This window comes from Chiloscyllium plagiosum, unplaced genomic scaffold (assembly GCF_037043375.1).
Source record: "Chiloscyllium plagiosum isolate Xiang-an unplaced genomic scaffold, Cpla_swu_hap1 HiC_scaffold_20, whole genome shotgun sequence".
NCBI lineage: Eukaryota > Metazoa > Chordata > Chondrichthyes > Orectolobiformes > Hemiscylliidae > Chiloscyllium > Chiloscyllium plagiosum.
The window spans coordinates 27565921-27588993 of NW_028270158.1; the positions used below are offsets into that span (position 1 = coordinate 27565921).

The following is a 23073-nucleotide window of genomic DNA, read 5'->3' on the forward strand; positions in this document are numbered from 1 at the left end:
CATCAAGGTATAACAGATGGCGGCATTTGGAAAATCAGGGACAGCTAACTGCCATCTGAAGAGATAACAACTTTCAGCTCTCACAGGGAGCACCATTTATCCATAAAAGGTACTATGGCACTTTTAGGTAATATTCCATACAATAGAAATTACAGACAAAACATCCCTTACAACAGGATCAGCAGAAGAAAAACTGGAGAGACAGCGAAGAAGGCAAAGCATTCCAGAAAATCCATTCTGTAAGAACTTTGAGAGACTAATTTATTATATTTTTATTACTTCGATTTATAAAAGTGGGATCTGTGTTCATTGGAACAGCATACCAGTAGAATTTAGTTCAGTTAGGGAATAGTTAGTAGTTAGGGGGGAATTGTTCGGTTCGTTAGTGATTCTGTTAATTTGTTCACTGTTAGGGTTAAATAAATAAATTGTTACTTCTAAAGTGAATATCAGGGATTCTGTTCATTTAACCACACTTTTAAGAGATTACAAGGGGCAAGGCCAGTTTCCCTGGGTGTTTCAGGTTTAATTATTAGCAGGGAACCTCTACGCGCACCATAACAGGTTGGCTTAATTATCGGGACGTTTGACCTTTTCCCCTTCATTACAATGGCAATATTTCAATAGCACTGAAACACAACAATTAGGAACAGAAGTAGGCCATTTGGCTCAAGCCTGTCTGACCATTAAATACAGTCATAGCTGTTCCTCTATCTCAATGCCATTTCCCCACTTTCTGTCCATACACCTCGATGCCTTTAAAATATAAATAAAAGCCTCTCTCTCTCGAATTTACTCAGTGACTTAGCTTCTACAGCCTCCTGTGGATGCAGAATTCCTCAGATTCCCTAGCCTTCAAGTCAAGAACATTTTCTCAGCTCAGCTCTAAATGGCCTACCCCATATCCTGAGACTGCGTTATCTGGCTCAAGAGCCTTCATCCAGTGAAAACATCCCTAATAGAATTTTATATGTTTCAATCAGATCCCCTCTCATCCTTCTATACTCTAGTGAATACAGGTCAAGTTGAACCAATATCTCCTCATAGCAGGAGTATGCTATCCTGTGTATTCGCTTAGATGGCTTCCACTGTACTCCCTCTAAAGCAAAGTACATTGTTTTTTAGGTATGGAAACCAAAATTGCACACAATACTCCAGGTTTGGTTGCACCAAGGTCCTGTATAATTGCAGTAAAACATCCCAACTTTTGAACTAAAATCCTTTTGCAATGAAAGCAATATACCATTTGCCTTCCTAATTGCTTGTTGCACCTATCTGTCTTACATTGACTGGTGGACAACAAAACCCAGATCCCTTTGAATCCACAGTTCACAATATATCACGATTTAAAATATTTTTTTTCTATTGTTCACACTGGAGTGTATAACTTCAGCTGTTCAGCCTTCTTAAATGTACAGACTGCTGCAGTGAGTTGAACTCTTCAACAGATTTATATTTAAAAGGAGAGAGAAAAGATTATCTTGGTTTCCAAATACAACATCTCGAAAGCAAACATGACAATTGGAGACATAATCTTAACTATATATTTTCTTTTTTGCAATTGTACCTCTTAATAACTAGAGAACAACTTTTTCGCCTCAGTGACGTGATCTGCCAGCACAATATTATTCACTGACTCAGAAATCTAAAGCACATGTGTTTCTGGTGCAAGTGATAATACACCTCCATTTACCCTATGCAGAATTAATCTACATATATTGAGCAAAAAATTTAAGTCTGAAAAAATGCAAATATTCATTCATGACATCAGATAGCCACAAGAAGCATGTGCATATGCACCAAAGATGTCACCATGCGCAACTGACAAAACATCCAAAGAGGTTGGGGTCCTGATGGAAGGGAGACAAAGGCCTAGGGTGCAGGCATGCAGCACCTGCAGCCAACCTCTTTTTTTTTTTGCTTGGAAGTGAACAGAATGCAAGGGGGAGATTGGTAGACCACAGACAAAATGAGAGTGACAGGGAGGCTGCTCGTGGAGAAAAGTGAGAGAAATGTTGCAAAGAGCAGAGCTATTGTGGGAAAGGAAACCAAAAATCTTAAAATAGATCCTGTAAAAAAACAAAGTACCAACAGAGATTAACAAAAAACAACAATGATGCAGATACAATTTTAATATGGAAGAGGACACAGTTGAACTTCCAAGATTTAGTAGACAATGCAAATAAGCATGTTAATGCAAGTCCATTCAGACAAGTAATGAAGACATATTCATGTTTCCAACTTCTTAATGGCAGTTACAAGAACAGGTCATAGGTTAAGAATCCTGCAGCAATAATTTCAATTGACTCCCAAAACCTGTCTACCATCTGCAAAGTACAAATCAGGAGTGTGATGGAATACTTTCCACTTTCCTGGATGACTGCAGACCCAAAAATACTCAATAAGCTAGACACGATCCAAGTCAAAGCAACCTGCTTGATTAGCACCACATCCATGACCATATCCATCTAAGGATAAGGGCAGCAAATACATGGGAATTCTACCCACTTTCAAATTCCCCTCCAAGCCACTCACCATCCTGCCTTGCAAATATATTGCCTTTCCTCCACTTTCACTGGATCAAAATCCTGTAATTCCATCCCTAATGGCAATGTGGGCCAACCACAAAGGATAGACTGAGGCAGTTCAAGGCAGCAGTTCACCTCCACTATTTCAAGGGCAACTAGGGACGGGCATCTATAGCTTGCCAGCCATAGATACCCACAGTCCACAAATGATTAAAAACGAAATCCACAAACATTTAGTTCCTCAATGTTGACACTCAATAGAAGCGGTGTGTACCACCAACAAAATGCACAAAGCCCCCTCAGACTGCACCTTGTAAATGTATGTACACTTCCATCTAAAAGGACAGTAGACAGATTAAAGGAACACCATCATCTGCAAGTTGTTCTCCAAATCTCTCACCATGCTAACTTGAAAATATATTGCTATCTCATTTCTTCAGTGCTGTTGGATCAAAATTCTGAAAGTTCTTGTCCAAAAGTACTACAAATGAACTACGAAAGTTCAAAAATGCAGCTTGCCACCACTTTCTCAAAGACAATGAGAGATGGGCAATCAATATTGGCCCAGCCAGCAAAGTTCATGTCCCCTGAATGAATTTTAAAAAGGCAAGGATACATGTCAGCAACATTCCAGTGATATTGAAAATCAGTCTCATCAATAGACCAAATATGAAGAAAGATACTCATGCAAAGACAGCACCCAGGATGCATACGTCCAGATTCAATCTTAACTGACAACCTCACAACCTCAGAAGACAAGTTCAGTGACATGTTGAATTTATTGACATAAATTAAAAATAACATTCTTGCAAATATTTAATCTCTGATAGACTTTGCAAGTTCACATATTGCCACCAGATAGCCAGACTAGATGTTGGTATGCACATGACATACTTACAAAAAAGTGCACATTTCGACTAGCTGGAAGCTTGATTATCAACAATGAAGAATTTGCATAGATATTAATCAAGTGCATCTAACCTCTTACAATATTCAAACTTTTCTGCTGTATACCTCAATACAACCACTGAGACACCCTGATATTTGGTTCAACTGGAGCTGTACACTGAGTTTAAGAAGACATTTTGTATCAAGATTTGTAGTGTGGTTTTCTTTTCTTTGTAATTGGCCAAAAGCCTCATAGCTGTGCACTGGAATGTATTTACTTGATGCTGCTATATTAAAATTGTTCAAGGGTTATGTTACTTTCTACAGCAGAAAAATAACAGGGGTTATCCTGAAGAATCACGTAGCAGATCTAGAAGAGTTTTTTAAAATTGAAATCTGACAGTAAAATTTGAGAGAAGTGAAATTTAAGCGCCAAAGAAAGCAGTGACAAACTTCACACATCTTATTTTAAAAGGGTATTTTCTCTTTTCATTACTACTTGATAACTAGAAGTGCTTTTAACAGAAAATGCATTTTTAATGGACTGAATGAGTTCCCTGTCCATAGTTAATTTGCATTTTCAAACATGGATGATAATAGAATGCGAAATAGGAATGAGAGTGACTGAAAGCAAAAAGGTCGAAAAAGTTTGTGACAAGAAGTCACGTACACACTATCATGCAAAGCAGCAAAGTCACTGTAATGTGAAGAGCTTGAAAATTATAGCACTTCCAAGAATCTGTAGTGAAATGTATATGCTTCTAGGCCTATTCAAATGTGTGAAATTATTGGAAATTAAGTGGATAGAAATATTGATTTCCCTTTTGCTTACGTTCCATTCCCGTCAAAACTGCGCATTTGGAGAAAATCACCAAAGTGACCACAGCATTTCAGCATATCAGCTTCTCATGCAGTTATTGCAGCTAATACAGAATAAAATGAGTAATAACAACAGAACATGACCTTGCAAGATCATGTGTGTAAGGCAGAGAAGCTTCAGCAAGGGGACAAAATGTCAACACCCCTGAGTTATCATTACCACCTGAAAAACTGTTCAGCAATTTTGTTTGTCATTTATATAAACAATTTGTATAAGAATTTAGTAAATTTGCAGATGATACCAAAATTGGTGGCACAGTAGACAGTGAAGAAGATTATGTAAGATTACAAAGAGATCTTGATCAATTGGGTCAATGGGCTGAGGAGTGGCAGATGGAGTTTAATTTGGCAAAATACAAGGTATCACACTTTGGTAGAACAAAAAAGGGCAGGACTTGTAAAGTTAATGGCAGAGCCCTGGATAGTATTGTAGAACGGACAGACAAAGGGGTTCAGGTACATATTCTTTGAAATTTATGTCAGGGGTAGACAAGATGTTTAGCACGCTTGTCTTTATAACTCAGAACTGGGTATAGGAGGTGAGACGTCATATTGAGGTTGTACAGGACATTAATGAGGCCTCTTCTGGAGTACTGTGTCCAGTTCTGGTTGTCCTGCTATGGGGAAGATATTATTAAATTGGAGAGATTTCAGAAAAGATTTAGCAGGATGTTGTAGGGAACAGAGAGTTTGAGTTATGGGGAGAGATTGGGATTTTTTTTTTCACTGGAACATTAAAGGTTATGGGGTGACCTTATAGAGGTTTATAAAATCATGAGGGGCATAGTTAAGGTAAACATCAAGGGTCTTTTTTTTATAGTGGGGAGTTCAAAATTAGGGACCATATTTTTAAGGTGAGAGTAAAAGATTTTAACAAGGACATTGTTACAGAGCGGAGGTCGACACCCTTCTGATAATTAAAACCAAAACACCCAAAGAAGCTCAACTCGTCTCATAATCTTATAAAAGAGTGAAAAGTGGCAGAACCTACCTCTAACACTCAATTTATTATAAAGGAGTGCTTAAATGAAATGGAATCCTTTCACCCACTCTATAATTATCAAGTAACAATTTACTTATCTAACTGCAACAGTGAAGAGATTAACAGAATTACTAACAAACCAAACAATTCCTCTAACTACTAACTATTCCCTTTTGGACTTAAGTTCTAATTGGGTGCTGTTCGAATAAATCTAACTCCCACTTCTATAAATCCAAGTAATAAGAAAACAATAAATTAAACTTAATCTCTCAAAGTACACACAGAACTTCCAAAGTGTCTTCCAAAGTGCTCCTCTGCCTCTCCAGTCTTTCTTCTGATGAGTCTGAAGTCAGAAATGTTTCCTCTGGAATTTCTTCTGTTCTGAACGCCTCTCTCCACTGAATTCTGGTATCCGGACGATTGTCTAAGAGTGCCAGGGACCTTTATGAATAGATGGTGCTTTTTTCCTGAGAGCTGAAAAGTTCTTATCTCTTCAGAGGGCAGTTGGCTCTCCGCCAACTTTCAAAATGCCCACAGTTTTTATATCCTTGAATACCTATCAATTTCTTTACAATCAGATTGGTTCAAGATCGTCAACGCTGTCAGATTTGAATTTGATAGGTTTTCAGTATTGAAGAACTTGATTTAAATTAGTTGACTAAATTTGAACAGATTTGACTTAGTAAAACAGGTGGTTTGATGCAAAATGTTTCAATTCGGGTGCTCCCTGCGCACCTACACTTTAAACTGCTATTCAGACATCCATTTTAACTCTAAGCATTAAAAGACATTATCTTTTCAAGGGACCACACAATGCTTTTCTCCCACATTTACAATTTTACACACACCAACTTCACAACACATGAGGGGCAACTTTTTTTCCATACAGAATGGTTTGTGTATGGAATGATTTTCCAGAAAAAGTGGCAGATGCAGATACAGTTACAACATTTAAAAGACATATGGATAAGTACATGAATAGGAAAGGTTTGGAGGTACATTGGCAAAACACAGGCAAAACTAACTTGGTTTAATTTGGGAACATAGTTGGCATGGACTAGTTGGACGAAAAGGTCTGTTTATGTGTTGTACGATTCTGAGTCTATGACCTATAATAAGTGCTTCAGGCACTTTCACAACAATGAGCATGGTGAGTTCAGAAGAAATTCCATGGTATTTCTTCTTAATTTTGGATTCTAAGTTCAATTTCCAATTTACAATTGAAAAAAACTAAGATCAGATTTATCTCAAATTCCAACTACTTGAGGCAACAAAACTGAAATCGGACAAGCACAGGAAGCAGTTTACGCAAGCCACTAACAGATCAAATAGATTTCTGGGCATTGTTATGATCCCAGCTGACTTTATTACTGGATAAATCAGATCCACACATTCCTGATGAAGGGCTTACGCCTGTAATGTTAACTCTCCTGCTCCTCAGATGCTGCCTGACCTGCTGTGCTTTTCCAGCACCACACTGATTAAGTCTGACTCTCCAGAATCTGCAGTCCTCACTTTCTCTTAAATCAGATCCCAGTCCGAAATTTGACTCGATAGGTCATTGTTTATTTTGTTTTGGTTTTAATGAGTTGGTCCCTCACAAACATAAGTACAATGTTGCAGATTTACTTTTAACAATAAAACAAAAGTATATTTCACGCAAGAAATGAAGATAAAATCGTATAAATACAAACTATTTATACAGAATCCAAGTTTAGAGATTTTGAAATGCATGCGAAAAGATGATCCCAAAACACTCCTGTACAGTACCCAAAGATACTTCTTGTACAGTCCCTTTCTCCAAAACTTCAATTACTTTATTTAACTGCGATTTATCTTTCATTCCAGAAAATGTTATTGTCTTTTCCTCAAGTTTTCATACACAGGAGTCTAAGCATGCACACCTTGAAATAACATCTTCAGGGTTTTATTTAAACACTTCTGTGTGGAACTATTACCAAACTCCAGACTCTATGGTAAGCGTTTTTTACAATTTTGTCCCTTTATCAACAGTACTGCTTTACACATTCATTTTCATCAAAAACTTCTGCAGAACTGCCCCAAAATGAAACCAAAAAATGTCTCTAGTTTCAGTGAGCGCTGCCCTCAGCTTAAAAGAAATGAATTCAGAAATTTCTAACAGAAACCTTGGTGCATCATTGTTTGCCATGCTTCATTGTAAACTTTAATGTACACAAGAACGCATTCGTTCTGGAACCTATTTCATAGTCAAGTTACTTTAAAAGAAATCACCATGTTTACAGATATACTTGCAAGCTAGTCTTTAACTCTCCTCAGGCACACAGGAATGCCTATATATCACTATTTCAAATTTTGACTCAACACCATGACTGAGGAAGCCAGGATGGGGCCATTCGCCACAGCAGATTCGCCGAGGACGCTTAGCCACCGACCAATGGCCATTAAAGACGATTCCGCAAATAAGCAGATTCGCCGCTGACGATTAGCCTCACTATATAAAGTTGTCGTTATATTGGTTAAGGTAGTGATTGCGTTGTTTCAGTAACAAGTCTTCAAATGGAAACAGAAATTATTAGTAAACGTGGAAATAAGAAATTTTACCACAATGGTTTTATATATGTTATATGTTTTTGATAACTATCCAAGAGTGATTCAAGTATTAAGCTAAGGCAATGTGAACAAAGGGGCCGATGTAATGGACGGATCCACACCAAGAGTGGCACTGTGATAAAAACAATAAATGAACACACACACATTCCTCTTCCACAGCAATGTCCAAGTTGCAAAAGTGAAAACAAGTTTAAAACGTCGTGCAGAAGAATCGCAGGAAGTACCTAGTGTTCTTATTAACGAACGTGTAGCTGATGTCCCTCAGTCAGTCCTAGCATCTTTACCGATAACAAGTAGCATGAAGAAAATAATTTGACGAGAAAGGAAACCTTACTGATCTTCTTTATATCAGCCGGATAACAGAGCAGAAGAAAAATTTCTTTTGGCGGATAGTGCTCAGGTATATTGTATTTTAGCAAAAAGACTTGATGGAGTTCCTCTAATATTGTTTATACTTCTATCAAATAAGCAGCGTTCAATGTATGTATGCATGTTTGAAATGGTGAAGTCCTTGGTACCTAATCTCAAACCACAGTGTATCCATTGTGACTTTGAGCAGGCAGCTATCAGTGCTATTAGAGAATGTTTTCCTGAAGTTAGAATTAGTGGCTGTTCCTTTCATTTAGCACAAAGTATGCATAGACATATTGCTGCAGTTGGAGCAACTCTTCAATACAACACCGATCCAGATTATGCTTTAAATGCAAAAACGATAATTGCTTTGGCTTTTGTGCCACTTACTGACCTTGATACCTACGTAGAAGCACTCGCAGATTTTTTGCCTCAAGAACTACGACCAATACTAGATTGGTTTGAATTTAATTATATTGGACTCTACAACAGACGTGGCAGTAGCCGAAGGACACCTTTGTTTTCCCATGATATGTGGTCAGTCTATGAGACAACAATAAACAATGAAGATCGCACAAATAATCAGGCCGAAGCCGCTCATCGGAGAATTGCTTTTGAACTCGGAGCTCACCACCCGACCATATGGAAATTTATTGGAACGTTAATGAAAGGGCAAAAGGGGCGAAACTTATATATGGAACAGCTGACAGCGGGTTACCCACCACAAATAAAGCTAAAAAAAATTGAGACGCAGACGAGAGAATAAGAAAAATTGTTCTTGAATACGGTGAAAGAGATTGTTTGGAATATCTTGGAGGAATAACGCATAATTATCAAATGAACTAAAAATTTTCATTGTTTAATGTTAATGTGAGATTTTACTGCCATAATAATATTATTTAAAATATATTTCCTTTTTCTGGTTAAAGTTTGTAACTCATTTTTATATATAAACCAATAAAATGATATTTATTTTACTTATTTTTAATCAATATGTAGTATGTAGTTGTATAAATAAAGTGGACTAAGAAGTATGAAAGAACAGGTGGGAGGGAAAACAATCAGTACATATATATATATATATTTCCGGTGGCGAATAGTCTCCAGAGATCAAACGACCCCAGTGGAGAAATGCTGGTGGAGAACTGGCAGTGGCTAATCATCGGCAGCGAATCTGCCGTGGTGAATTGTCACCAACCCGAGGAAGCCAAGCTTCCCAACAGTATTTCACCCCTTCTTATACCTTTAAATATCGTAAGGCCAATCACAGTCTGATGTTCAAATTACGTAGAACAGAATCCTGTTGAACCAAAAGATGACTCCCTGTGTGCTGCTATGACAAACTCTGGTGGATGCCCATTCTCAAACTCAAAACAGAGCAGTTGTTGTTTCCATATTCCTGTACTGTAATGAGACCTGGACTGCAGATCAATAACACACAAGAGCACTGCAAAAGTTCTACCGAGAATGTCTTTGTTATATTTTCTGGTTTCAGCAGGAGGACTATCAAACAAACATCATGTCCTTCTTGAAGGCAACTTACTCCTGCTACCCAACTACAACGGATTGAAAACTGTGTATAGATGGCTGAAAAATGTCTCGTCAGGTCCTGTCCGTTCAACTCTTAAATGGTCAACATCCCAGAGGAAAGAAAATGTGCTACAATGTTACTCTGAATCTCTCCTTGATGCACAGCAACACTGACATTGATAACTGATAGGAGCTTGCTACAAATCTTTCAAAATGGTGACAACCTGTCCATTCAGCGATGTAAGGTAGAGAACAAATGCCTTCATGATGAAGCAGGTGACAACAGAAAAGGAAGCAAACTTTGAACCTCAAATCGAAAGATAACCAAATTAGCAAATTCAGTTCCATTATACTCGATCTCTCCATCCAAGTCATTGATAGAAGACTATGAATACTTGAGAACTCATCACTGGTCTCTGTAGCATTCCAGCAGTTAAGTAATATGACAAACGAAAAAAATTGCTTTATCCCTACTAATTGCACTCGGTTAACCATCAAATCTTTCATCCTTGCTAACGTTATCTACTAAAACAAACACTCATCTTGTGTCGCAACCTTTGATATGGCACTTTATCAAACGCCTTTAGGAAATCAATTCATCATAAAGTCTTTTCTGAGAGATGGCGTGCAGAATACTGATCTTCCATGAAATTCTGGTAACTCATGACACAACCAGCAGTGGTTGATTGAACAGTTGATCACACTATGATGGTGACTTAAGCCAATTTGTAATTGGAAAAGGATTGGTCAAGCCAACATATGAAGCATATGCTATAAGAACCACCTAAGTTGTTCAAAACATTTACCTTGCTTTTTAAATAATATTCCACAATGTAAAGAAATATCAAATTATTTCACTTCCCTAAAATTTGGTTGCCAAAAATTTAAGAACTGATGTTAACTGCTTGTCTCAGGACTCTCCTACCTGGTAGTGACAGAAGAGTTCTGTTGCTTGAGGAGAAGCTCGCGCTGTTGTAATAGAACAATTTCTCGTGAAAGATCTTCAGGGCTCCTAAAAAATACAAGAACACAAAAGAATGAAACAAGTCATTCTTTGCAATATAGTACCACACATTATTCTTTTAAACATTCAATTTTTCATGTTTCTGCATAAATAGCTACTTCAGCTGTTATCTATAGGTAACAAAAGTTAGGAATGGTTCATTATTTTCAACAAGCTTAAGCTATATTTTTTAAAATGAAACTACTTGATTAGAAATGTAAATTACATTTTCCACTGAAAAACCCTCAAAAATCCTTGTGCCTCTAAAAGCTATAGTGTGATACTTCAATATCGCAGATCAAAAGTTCAAGGAAACAATTACCAGCGGTTTGATTCACAATGAGGAACATAGAAAATCATCCAATTTAAAAGTACAGAATCCTTCAGGAAATCTCTAGCATTATAGCACTTAGAGAATTTCCAGTATTAATTAAATACTCTTTCCAACCGCACAAATGCACATGCTTGAAGCATTTCCCAAAAATGTTAAATAAAACCTGAAAGAACTGCAGATGCTATAAATCAGAAACAAAAACATAAGTTGCTGGAGAAGCTCAGCAGGTCTAGCAGCATTTGTGAAGGGAAATCAAAGTTACAGTTTCAAGTCTGGAAGGGTAACCGGACCCAAAACATTAACTTTGATTTCTCTTCACTGATACTGCCAGATCTGCTGCGCTTTTACAGCAACGTCTGTTTTTTGTTCCCAAAAATACCAAATATTTAGTGGAAAGGTTAGCCACTTCAAAGGTAACAAGCAGAATAGCTTCTTCTGTCACACTGTGATATTGAGCAAACATGAAATTTTTTAAGTTACACCAGAAATAATATGCGTGAGATCAGAAGAAAGTGGTCGGTCTCATGTTTGTAGAGTCTTCTAATGAAATATTACATTTATAAACCAAATACTTCAAGAAAACAAATACAAAATATTTAGAAAGGCAACATGTTTCAAGTTAACTGAACAATTATTGGCCAATCTATCAAAGTTGCAACTGATTCAGAAAATTGGAAGTGTTTTTGTTATTAATATCCACTCAATTGAATTGCTTCTCTGTGATACAGAGAAATAAATGGCTAAGTACAATTTTATGCTCATTAATAATATTAGTAAAGCTGCTTAACCTTGATAGCTAAGTGAATACTCCAAATGTAAATTTACAGTGGAATTCAATCAATAGATAATGCCCTAAAATGCTTGGTTTTAATGAATGGCCAATTAGTTGACAAAGTTATTCTCCATATACAGTCGTGTTGGAATTTGCTCTTTTGTTACGTTTTCAATCTAACAGAGCAGATGTACTTAGATTTGAAGGCTTTCTTTATTACTCAACAGTCTTTGCTGAACCATTATCTGTTGCACATTAATTTAGTGTTGCACATAAATGTAAAGTTGTATTGATAGCAGCAACACTAGATGAGTTAAGTAGCAGAATTCCTTCCTCACTACCAAATGTTATCAAAACATTAAATATACCTTTTATTTTCACCTACCAGCTTTCTTAAAGGCACAACTTTACAATATGTGGCAGTTGGATTCCAATTCAAAAGCAATATTGCAGTGCCACACTTAGAACAAGTTGTTACTTGAGTTGGGTTTCTGCCCTAATACACAGATTGTTGTTGTAACATTTACATATCAGAGTAGCATGCATGATGCTTCCCCTATTAATGCACATTTCTACTTAAAGCAAAGCTAGGAAGGGAGTTTTAAATGGATTTGAGCATTCTCAGCTTTTAAACTTACTTCCTTTCCTTCAAGTTGTTCTTGGATTTTTTCAGAATTAACTATTTCCCCACAGTATGAAATGTTGCATTTTTAAAATAAAAAGCTGCAACAATACAAATATAGAACATAGAACATAGAACAGTACAGCATAGAACAGGCCCTTCAGCCCACAATGTTGTGCCGACCATTGATCCTCATGTGAGGTAAACCTAATGTACGAACTCTCAAATTTCTGTGGCCATATGCATGTCCAGCAGTCTCTTAAATACCCCTGAAGAAGGGCTTATGCCCGAAACGTCGATTCTCCTGTTCCCTGGATGCTGCCTGACCTGCTGCGCTTTTCCAGCAACACATTTTCAGCTCTTAAATACCCCCAATGACCTCACTTCCACAACTGCTGCTGGCAACTCATTCCATGCTCTCACAACTCTCTGCGTAAAGAACCCGCCTCTGACATGCCCTCTATACTTTCCGCCAAACAGCTTAAAACTATGACCCCTCGTGTTAACAATTTCTACCCTGGGAAAAAGTTTCTGGCTATCAACTCCATCTATGCCTCTCATTATCTTGTACACCTCAATTAGGTCCCCTCGCTTCCTTCTTTTTTCCAATGAAAAAAGTCCGAGCTCAGTCAACCTCTCTTCATAAGATAAGCCCTCCATTCCAGGCAGCATCCTGGTAAACCTCCTCTGAACCCTCTCCAAAGCATCCCCATCTTTCCTATAATAGGATGACCAGAACTGGACGCAGTATTCCAAGTGCGGCCTAACCAAAGTTTTATAGAGCTGCAACAAGATCTCATGGCTCTTAAACTTAATCCCCCTGTTAATGAAAGCTGAAACACCATATGCTTTCTTAACAACCCTGTCCACCTGGGTGGCAATTTTAAGGGATCTATGTATCTGCACACCAACATCCCGCTGTTCCTCCACACTGCCAAGAATCCTGTCTTTAATCCTGTACTCAACTTTCAAGATCGACCTTCCAAAATGCATCACTTCGCATTTATCCAGGTTGAACTCCATCTGCCACCTCTCAGCCCATCTCTGCATCCTGTCAATGTCACGCTGCAGCCTTCAACAGTCCTCTATACTGTCAATGACACCTCCAATCTTTGTGTCATCTGCAAACTTGCTAACCCATCCTTCAATCTCCTCATCCAAGTCATTAATAAAAATTACAAAGAGTAGAGGCCCAAGTACAGAGCCCAGTGGAACACCACTCACCACTGACTTCCAGGCAGAATATTTTCCTTCCACTACCACTCGTTGTCTTCTGCCGACCAGCCAATTCTGTATCCAGACAGCTAAATTTCCCTGTATCCAATTCCTCCTGACCTTCTGAATGAGCCTACCATGGGGAATCTTATCAAATGCCTTACTGAAGTCCATATACACAACATCCACCGCTCGACCCTCATCAACTTGTCTAGTAACATCCTCAAAGAACTCAATAAGATTTGTGAGGCATGACCCAACCCTCACAAAGCCGTGCTGATTGCCGTTAATAAAGCCATGCTCTTCCAGATGATCATAAATCCTATCCCTCAGAATTCTTTATAACACCTTGCAGACGACAGACGTGAGACTGACTGGTCTATAATTGCCAGGGATTTCCCTACTTCCTTTCTTGAAGAGAGGAATTACATTTGCCTCCCTCCAGTCCTCAGGTACGACTCCGGTGGACAGCCAGGATGCAAAGATCTTCGCAAGCGGCAAGGCAATCACATTTCTCGCTTCCCAAAGCAGCCGAGGACAAATCTGGTCTGGCCCTGGCAACTTGTCAATCTTAATGTTTGTCAAAATTTTCAACACATCAGCTTCCTCAATCTCTATCTGTTCCATCATGCTTACCTGCTCCTCCATGTTTTCATTCACTACAAGGTCCTTTTCTTTAGTAAAGACAGAAGCAAAAAACTCATTTAGGGCTTCCCCCACCTCTTCAGCCTCTATACACAAGTTCCCTATGCTATCCCTGATCAGCCCTACTCTTTCTTTAATCATTCTCTTATTCCTCACATACGTGTAAAATACCTTTGGATTCTCCCTAATCCTTCCTGCCAAGCCTTTTTCGTGCCCCCTCCTGGCTCTCCTCAGACCATTTTTGAGCTCCTTCCTCGCCTGCCTGTAATCCTCTAGAGCTGAGCAAGACCCTTGCTTCCTCCACCTTACTTAAGCTGTCTTCTTTCTTTTGACGAGAAGCTCCTCCGCTCTCGTCATTCAATATATGAACAATGAACTCAGTTCCTGTACTCTAATCCTCTCACTATGAATTCCAACATAGCACTGGCCTTCTTCAGTGACTCTTGTTTTTCTGCATCCTTATTTTCAGCAACTGATGTACAAGGACACCCAGGTCTCGTTGCATCCCTCTCTTTCTAAATCTATCACCATTCAGATTATAATTTGCCTTCCTGACTTTGCTTTCAAGAGGATAACCTCACAGTTATCCACATTATACTTCACCTACCATTCATTTGATTTCCCTCGCGAGTGAGTGAGCATGTCTCACAAACTTAATTAAGTGTTATAAGGAATTAACGAAGAAGATTATTGACGGCAGAGCAGTAGACATTGTTAACTTGCGTTCGAGTAAAGCCTTTGACGAGGTTCCTCATGGTAGACAAATTAGTAAAGTTACATCACATGTGATACAGGGTGGGGGGCGGGCTTACCAATTGGACATAAAATTTGCTGATGCTTGTCTTCATTGTTCAGACTTTTTGAATATAGGATTTGGGACATTATGTTGAGTTGTACAGGATGTGGGTGAGCGCCTCTTCTGCAGTACTGAGTGCAGTTCTATCATAAAGGGATATTATTAAATTGGGGAGGTTTCAGAAAAGATTTATCAGGATGTTGCTGAAAATGGAGGGTTTGCGTAATGAGGAGAAGCTGGATAGGCTGGGATATTTTCACTGGAACGTAGAAGGTTGCGGGGTGACCTTATAGAGGTTTATAAAATCAAGAGGGGCATAGGTAAGGTGTGTATTAAGGGTCTTTTCCCTGCAGTGAGGGAGTTCAAAACCAGGGAGCATAGGTGAGGAGAAAATTTTAAAAAGGACATGATGGGCAATGTTTTTTTTCCACACACAGAATGATTCATGTATGGAATGAATTGCCAGAGGAAGGGGTGGATGCAGGTACAGTTACAACATTTAAAAGACATTTGGATAAATATATTAATAAGTAATGAAGAAATATTCAGGTTTCCAATTTCTTAATGGCTGTGAGAAGGACAGGTCAGAGGTTAAGAATCCTGCAGCCAATATTTTATCTGACTCCTCAATTCAGCCTCCAGCTCAAACTATGAGAAAAAACTGCTTCAACTGCAAACACTGCAAAGATATGGGCCGGGTGTGGCAGGTGGGACTAGATTGAGTTGGGATATCAGGTCGACATGGACAAGTTGGATCAAAAGGTCTGTTTCCATGTTGTACATCTCTATGACTTGCAAAGGTGCGTATGCTCTGGACCAGTGGAATTTAGGACTTCCCAGATGCTGCAGTTATGACACATCACCTCTCCTACCATTCCTAATGTATTCTAATTAACCACATAATTACTTCATTCAATTATATATTTACCTAGTTTTACTTTAGGATTTATTAATTTTACCACCTGATACTTTACTGCGTTGGAACTGAGGAATAGAATAAATCTTGGTCACTTACAATACCTGTATTAATATATATGAATGATTGAGATGAGGGAACTAAATGCAATTTCTCCAAAACTGCAGACAACTCAAAGCTAGGTGGGAGGGCGAACTATGAAGAAGATGCAGATGCTTCTATGGGATTTGGACAAATTGAGTGAGTGAACAAATGCAGTATAGTGCAGATAAATTAGAGGATCTCCACCATGGTAGTAAAAATGGGAAGGCAGATTATCTGAAAAGCAATAGATTTGGAAAAGGAAAGTTGCAACAAGACCTAGGTATCCTTGTAACTAGTCTCTGAAAGTAAGCAGAGAGGTTCAGCAGGCAGTGGTGAAGACAAATGCTATTTTGGCTTTCATAGTGAGAGGGTTCTAGTACAGGACATTAGTGAGACCACACTTGGAGTATTGTATGCAGTCTTGGCTGTCTTATCAGAGGATAGATGTTCTATCTATGTAAGGAGTGACCAAATGTTTACCAAACCCATTCCTATGATAGCATGAATGGCATATACAGACAGACTGGATTTTTTTTTGGGGGGGGGGGTGAAAAGAGAGTTGGAGAAAGACTGGGGGAGAAAGAAGAAAGACAGATCTCATAGAAAAGTATACAATTCTAACTGCATTAGACAGGGTAAACCCAGAAAAGGAAGTAGTTTGATAAGGAAGAAATTTGACATAGTTCTTAAGGTTAAAGGTTAAAGGGTCTGGGGAGAAAATAGGAACAAGGTACTGAGCTGGACGATCAGTCATGATCACACTGATTGGCAGAGCAGGATTGAAAGGCCAAATGGCCTTCCTACTATTTTTAAGCTCCTACGTTAACCAAATAATTAGCTTTACATCCTTCTTCCCAAATCTGGCACTCTATTTTAAGTTGTTCTCAAGTGTTAACAGTCACTCTAAATTGGCAAGTTTTATATGCTCCTCACGCAAAAAACCTAGCTAAGCCACTTAATGAGGAACCATTTAAACTGCTCCTTATTGAAGCCCATTGTTCTTCCATTGGAGGCTTGGTCGTGGCTACGAACTACATTATTTAAACTATAAATTTAGGTAAAATGGCAATGACAAGCTACACAAAAAATTAGACATGTACAAAAAATTATCACTTTATCTATGGACTGCAAGCACTCAGACCCAGTCAGCGAGCCTCAATAAATTATGTTATCATACCAAAATTTCTCAGAACACATTTCATTCAAAAGTCTGCTTTTCAAACGTAGTTACTTAGGCAAATGATTCAATTAAAATAAATTTAGCACTTAATTTATAACTGCTGAACACAATTGGTATATTACCTTTGGTTCTTCGCACATTCAACATTCAGATACGCTCAGTCATTATTGTTAAGGATGTGGTACTTAATTATGTAAGTTTACACGAATAGGAAACAAAGGTTTGAAAACATTCAAAACGTGGAATTTTGCCATAAGCGTGGCCATGTCACTCAGTTGTATTTCCATATCTTGTATAACCACAATAGTTGATCACATGATTATTAAAGTGAATCTTCTATCATCTCAGGTTCCAATATTCATTTATACATTTAAGTTGATCTATTTGTCTCAGCAAGAATGATATAGAATGTGACTAAAACTGGATGTTCTTCCATGTTGAAGTGTTTCTGGAACATGACTTCTGCCTTTTTTTCCCCTCAAAACCAAAATGGTATTTTGAAGACTTTTACTGAAACCCCATTAAGCCACCCGTCAGTCAGTGCATAGCCAAATAATGTGTCAAAATCACTAACAACAGCCCTCTTAACATACTGCATGACAGCTTACGCTTTAACATATTCTTCAGGTCAGATACTGAGCAAAAGTGTCAACTCCCTGGTCAGTAGTTATACAAGACCACACATTTTATTTTCCCAAAGAGGAACAATGAATTCCCCACTAGCACACAATCTCATTGTAGAGCATGGGACTTTGGTGGTCACAAATTAGTTACTTTTGGTGCTCTCAAAGTAATAGTGACTAAGTAGTCAATTAATTGTCTAGTGTTTAGCGGAGGTCCTGATGATGTGAAAGGCAGGATGTAAATTCATATTCTTTATTAGTTTTTATTATTGCACATGTCCAGACAGTTGCAGATTCATAGCTGAATTTTATAAATTTAGTTTCAAATGGGAAATGGTTAAGCTCATGAAAAGGAAATTTTGCAGAGTAATGGGAAAGAGCAGAAGAGTGGGACTAACTACAGCTGTTTCAAAAGACCAATGTAAGCCAAAGGGTCAAATGGCCAACTTTTATGTTGTATAATTCTCTAAATATGGCAAGGAGACAGGAACAGAAAGTGTTACATCTAGAGCAACTCTGAAGTTCTTTGAGACAATGAGATGGTGAGAACTCAAATGAAACATTTTCAAGCAGTCATTCCAAATGTCATTCCAACGTAATTCCCATTCCAACCTCAATCACATGGCAGCAACTCATTCTACTGAAGGTTTGAACAAATAGTCAACAATGAACTTCTTTTGCTTGAATGTATTACTGCCAAAAACACTCAAGCACAGTCCCGTCAACAGCTGTTTCAATGGTGATCTTTTGTCAGTCTAGTCTTCCATCCTGAACACTATCCTGCCACATATATATATACCATCCCAAAACAGGCAGCAACATCAATCATAGCCTCCAATGTGACATTTCAAGCCACAGCCTCAACCAAAAAGATGGGGCAGAATCTTCAAGGCTGATCCTCTCTAAATTAAAGAACAGCAGGAATTCAGCTAAATAATGTTCAGTAGTTGCTTACACAGGAATATCCATTTATAAGGAGTTTAAATTGTTAATGCTTGCATTTAAGACATATCTGGAATTGCACCCATAGGAAATTGGTTCAGAATACAATTGTGTGGAAACTAACACAAAATCTGATTTTCAACAACTACAGGATTAAAATTCTAATTTTAATTGATTTTTTTTTTATTTTACAGGCTTTATTTCACCTGTATAAACTTAAAATTGGGAATAACATCTTATCAGAAAAGCTTGAAAGGATTCTAAGTAAAGATCCATCACTGCCTGGGTACAAATGCTGTATATGAGATATACATCACCTAACTACATAACATACCATTAAGAATGTTCTAACCTTAGGTGAGCACAATTTCAATAGAAACTATTCTATGATCCAACAAATAATTAAAGGTTACAGATATCTATTAAGTAATCAAGTGCATCTCAGAAGGTTGTGGGATCTTAGGGAGGAAATTGCAGGGCCCCTTGCAGAAATATTTGTATCATCTGTACCACAAGTGAGGTGTTGGAGTACTGGAGTATAGGTAATATTGTGCCTTTATTTAAGAAAGGCTGTAAGGAGAAGCCTAGTAATAATAAACCTGTGAATCCAACATTAGTGGTGAGTACGTTGTTGGAGGTGATTCTGAAAAATAAGATTTACATGCATTTGAAAAAGCAAGGAATGGCTAAGGATAGTCAGCATGGTTTTGTGCGAAAATTGTGTCTCACAAACTAGCTTGAGCTTTTTTTGAGGAAGTAACAAAAACATTGATGAGGGCAGAGCAATAGATGTTGTTTACTTGGACGCCACTGAAGCCTTTGATAAGGTTCCACATGGTAGACTAATAGTAAAGTTAGGTCACATGGAATTCAGGGTGAACTTGCCATTTGGTTACAAAATTCGCTTTACGGTAAGAGGCAGAGGGTGGTAGTGGAGGATTATTTTTCAGACTGGGGTCCTGTGGTTTAAGTTATAAAAATAAGCTAGGCTATTTTTCCACTGGAGCAAACAAGGTTGAAGAGTGGCTTTATAGTGGTTTATAAAATCATGAGGAGCATAGATAAGGTGAAGAGCAAAGATCTTTCCCTTCAGGTGGATGAGTTCAAAACGTGGAGGCATATTTTTAAGGTGGATAAGAAAGATTTTTAAAAGGGGCAACTTTTATTTTTTATACAGAGTGTGGTTCATGTGTGGAATGAATTGCCAGAGGAAGTGGTGGATGCAAGTACAGTATAACTAAAAGACATTTGGATAAGTCCATGAATAGAAAAGGTTTGGAGGGTTATGGACCAAATGCAGGCAGATGGGACTAGTCAGTTTTGGAACATGATCGGCATGGACTAGCTGGACTGAAGGGTCGATTTTAGTCAAACAGTGACTACTGTCACTTATCAGAGACAGGACAGCATTCATGCCAATTATTCCATTAAAAAGCCTTAAAATGGTATCTCCACACCGAAACAGATGTTGAATACATTAGAGGCAGATAGTTCTCCGAATTAAACTGGCCACCATCTGTCAGTAACCAGAATCAGCTAATTTCAAACGCAGTAGTGGATGTCTGTATATTCTCTCCAAACCAAGATTATATCATATGAATAAAGTAATCTGAAATTTATAGCTGGGCTTGACATTCACAGAATTAAAGAAAGATTTCAAATGGGCTTTTATTTCAATTAAACCTGCGTTAAAATTCAAAGCATGCTAAAATTAATTTTCATTTGCTCACAAAACAGATATTAAACTAACATTTAGCTAACTAGAAAGATAAAACACAATAAACTGTGCTCTCTCTGGATAAAATGCTTGCACTCTATGAACAAAACAAACAGGAACAGGAATGAGGCATGGCCCTTCCAGCCTGCTAGATCACTTAATAAGTTATGGGTGATTTTCCTTTCATCCATTTGCAGACCAGAAATAGTGGTGTGAGAGGTAGACAATTCACTTCATGTGTCATTGGCACCATTACCGGCCAAAGAGGGGGCTGGTTCACTTTGAAAAGCTCCATTTAAACAGGTTGGGATCAGTGCCCAGGTTTTTGGTATTAATGCATCAAGAGGAGCAGGAAAAGAGCAGGAGTAACAAAGCTATAAAGGACATCAGTGGCTACATGATGTTAGGCAAAAAATTTCCAAAAGCCAGAACAAAAAGCACCATATGAATGCATAAAGCACAGAAACTGTGAACTATATATCTTAGGAGAGGCAAAATTAAAGATGAAGGGGTGGCCCTCATAATAACAAAAATAAGAATTAGCTTAAAGTCAAGAAGTAGAATTATTATGGGCAGCAATAAGAAACAACAAGAGACAAAAACATTGACAAGAGTTGCCTGTAGACTTCCTGATATCAGCTGTTGTTGTTGATTGGCATGTAAAACCAACTAATTAGATGACCATGTAATAAGGGTAATTAGTAATCATGGCAGACTTTAAACTGCATATGGACTGGGCAAAAGAGACTCCTGTGGAGCAGTGGCATCATCGTTATCTCTGCTGCATCTATTCCAGAAGTGTGTCATAACACATGAACAGGTTGATTAAAAATATCTATAGACTAGACAATAATGTTGTGAAGGCCAAATGCATGGGATGTAAATTAGTTTTCTACAGACCCATTCAGTAATTAATTCATCATTCACAAACAATATATATTACTTCAGGAAGCAAAGGCACAACAAAAAAATCTGGTTCAACGGTAGCTGAGAAGAGGAATTAAAAACAGAATTAGATCTAAGAATGAGGCTTACAACATTGCCAAAACAGTAGGAAATCTGTAGACTAGGAAGACTTTAGAATTCAGCAAAAGATTCACCGAAGTGGTCATTCGGAAAGAGAACAGATAGGAAATTTGACTAGCAAGATGTTCAGTTGGAACGTAAATAGGTTAGTAAAACAGTAAACATGGGTCCATTAGCAGCATAAACAGATGAAATTAAAACAGAAAATAAGCAAATGGCAGTAACATTAAACAAGTACTTTTTTATTTGTCTCTACATAAAGCAAAAATATTCCAAATAATAGGAAACCAAAGGTTGAGTGTATATGAGAGAATTACAGAAATCAGTTTTCATTCTAGAAAAATTAATGAGACAAGATGATGATTTGCACTCTGGAATTTTAAAAGAGACAGTGGGTGCTTTGGATCTCATCTTCCAAACTTTCTAAGGAAGTCAGAGCAATGATCCAGATTTTAATGATCCTTGAAGGTTACAAACAAAACCCCTCTACAAAGAGAAGGAAAGAAAATGTGTCTAACTGGCCGTTAATTCCAATCAATATTGAGGAAGGCACTAGAATCAATTATTAGAGACATGATAAAGTCACACAGAAAATTATATTATGGTTAAACAGAGTCAACATGATTTATAAAAAGCAAATAGTGTCTGACAAACTTGTTAAGAGCTTTTTTGAGGATACAACTATGAGGATATATGAGAACCGCCAGTGGACGTTGTATATTTGAGTTTTCAAAACATAATTGATAAGGTGTCATACAAACAAAAAGGAATATTTAAACACAAAATAACGATTTGGGGAATTAGTAATGTTATATTTGCATGATTGGTAAATGGATGGACAAAGTAGTAATAAACAGCACATTCTTAGCTTGGCAGGTTGTAACTGCAAGATCCCACAAAAGAAAGTTCTTGGGCCTCAGCTGTAAGTGTTCAGGGAATGGAGTCTAACACATTAAAGTTTGCTGATGCTAAAATTAGTTGGTAAAGTAGTCAATGAGGAGAACAAGGAGGTTAAAGAGGATATGAACAGGTTTGGCGAGTGGGCAAGAGCATGGCAGATTGAATACTATATCATGCAATGTTTTCCCACTTTGATTGGAAACAATTTGAAAAATTAACTTTTTTGAATAGTGAGACTGACAAATGTTGACATTTATGGGAAACCTGGATTTCCTTGTACGTGAATCACAAAATTACCATGCTGGTGCAGCAAGTAATTTGAAAGAAAAATGGAATGTTAGCTTTTGTTACAAAGGAGTTGTGGCCCAAGAACAAAACTTTTATGAGAACAGTACAGGACACTAGTGAAGTATTTTGTGCCATTTTGGATTCCTTAATGAAAAAGGACAAATATTCTGGAGGAATGAATCAAAGATTCACTGGACTCGTTCCTCTCCTCTTAGTAGACTAGGCCAGTATTCCCTGAAATTTAGATCTAATTGAAAAAT

At 37.8% G+C, this 23073-nt stretch overlaps 1 protein-coding gene across 2 annotated transcripts in view; it reads right to left on the reverse strand.

Annotated features, from left to right (window-relative positions):
* The window catches only part of mrm2 (mitochondrial rRNA methyltransferase 2), a 940693-nt gene that overhangs the window by 830698 nt on the left and 86922 nt on the right, over positions 1 to 23073 (reverse strand). For both annotated transcript variants that reach the window (XM_087997732.1, XM_043711819.2), the window contains one exon: positions 10676 to 10762. In XM_087997732.1, the coding sequence (XP_087853858.1) occupies positions 10676 to 10762 (87 nt within the window). The remainder of the gene's footprint in view (positions 1 to 10675; positions 10763 to 23073) is intronic.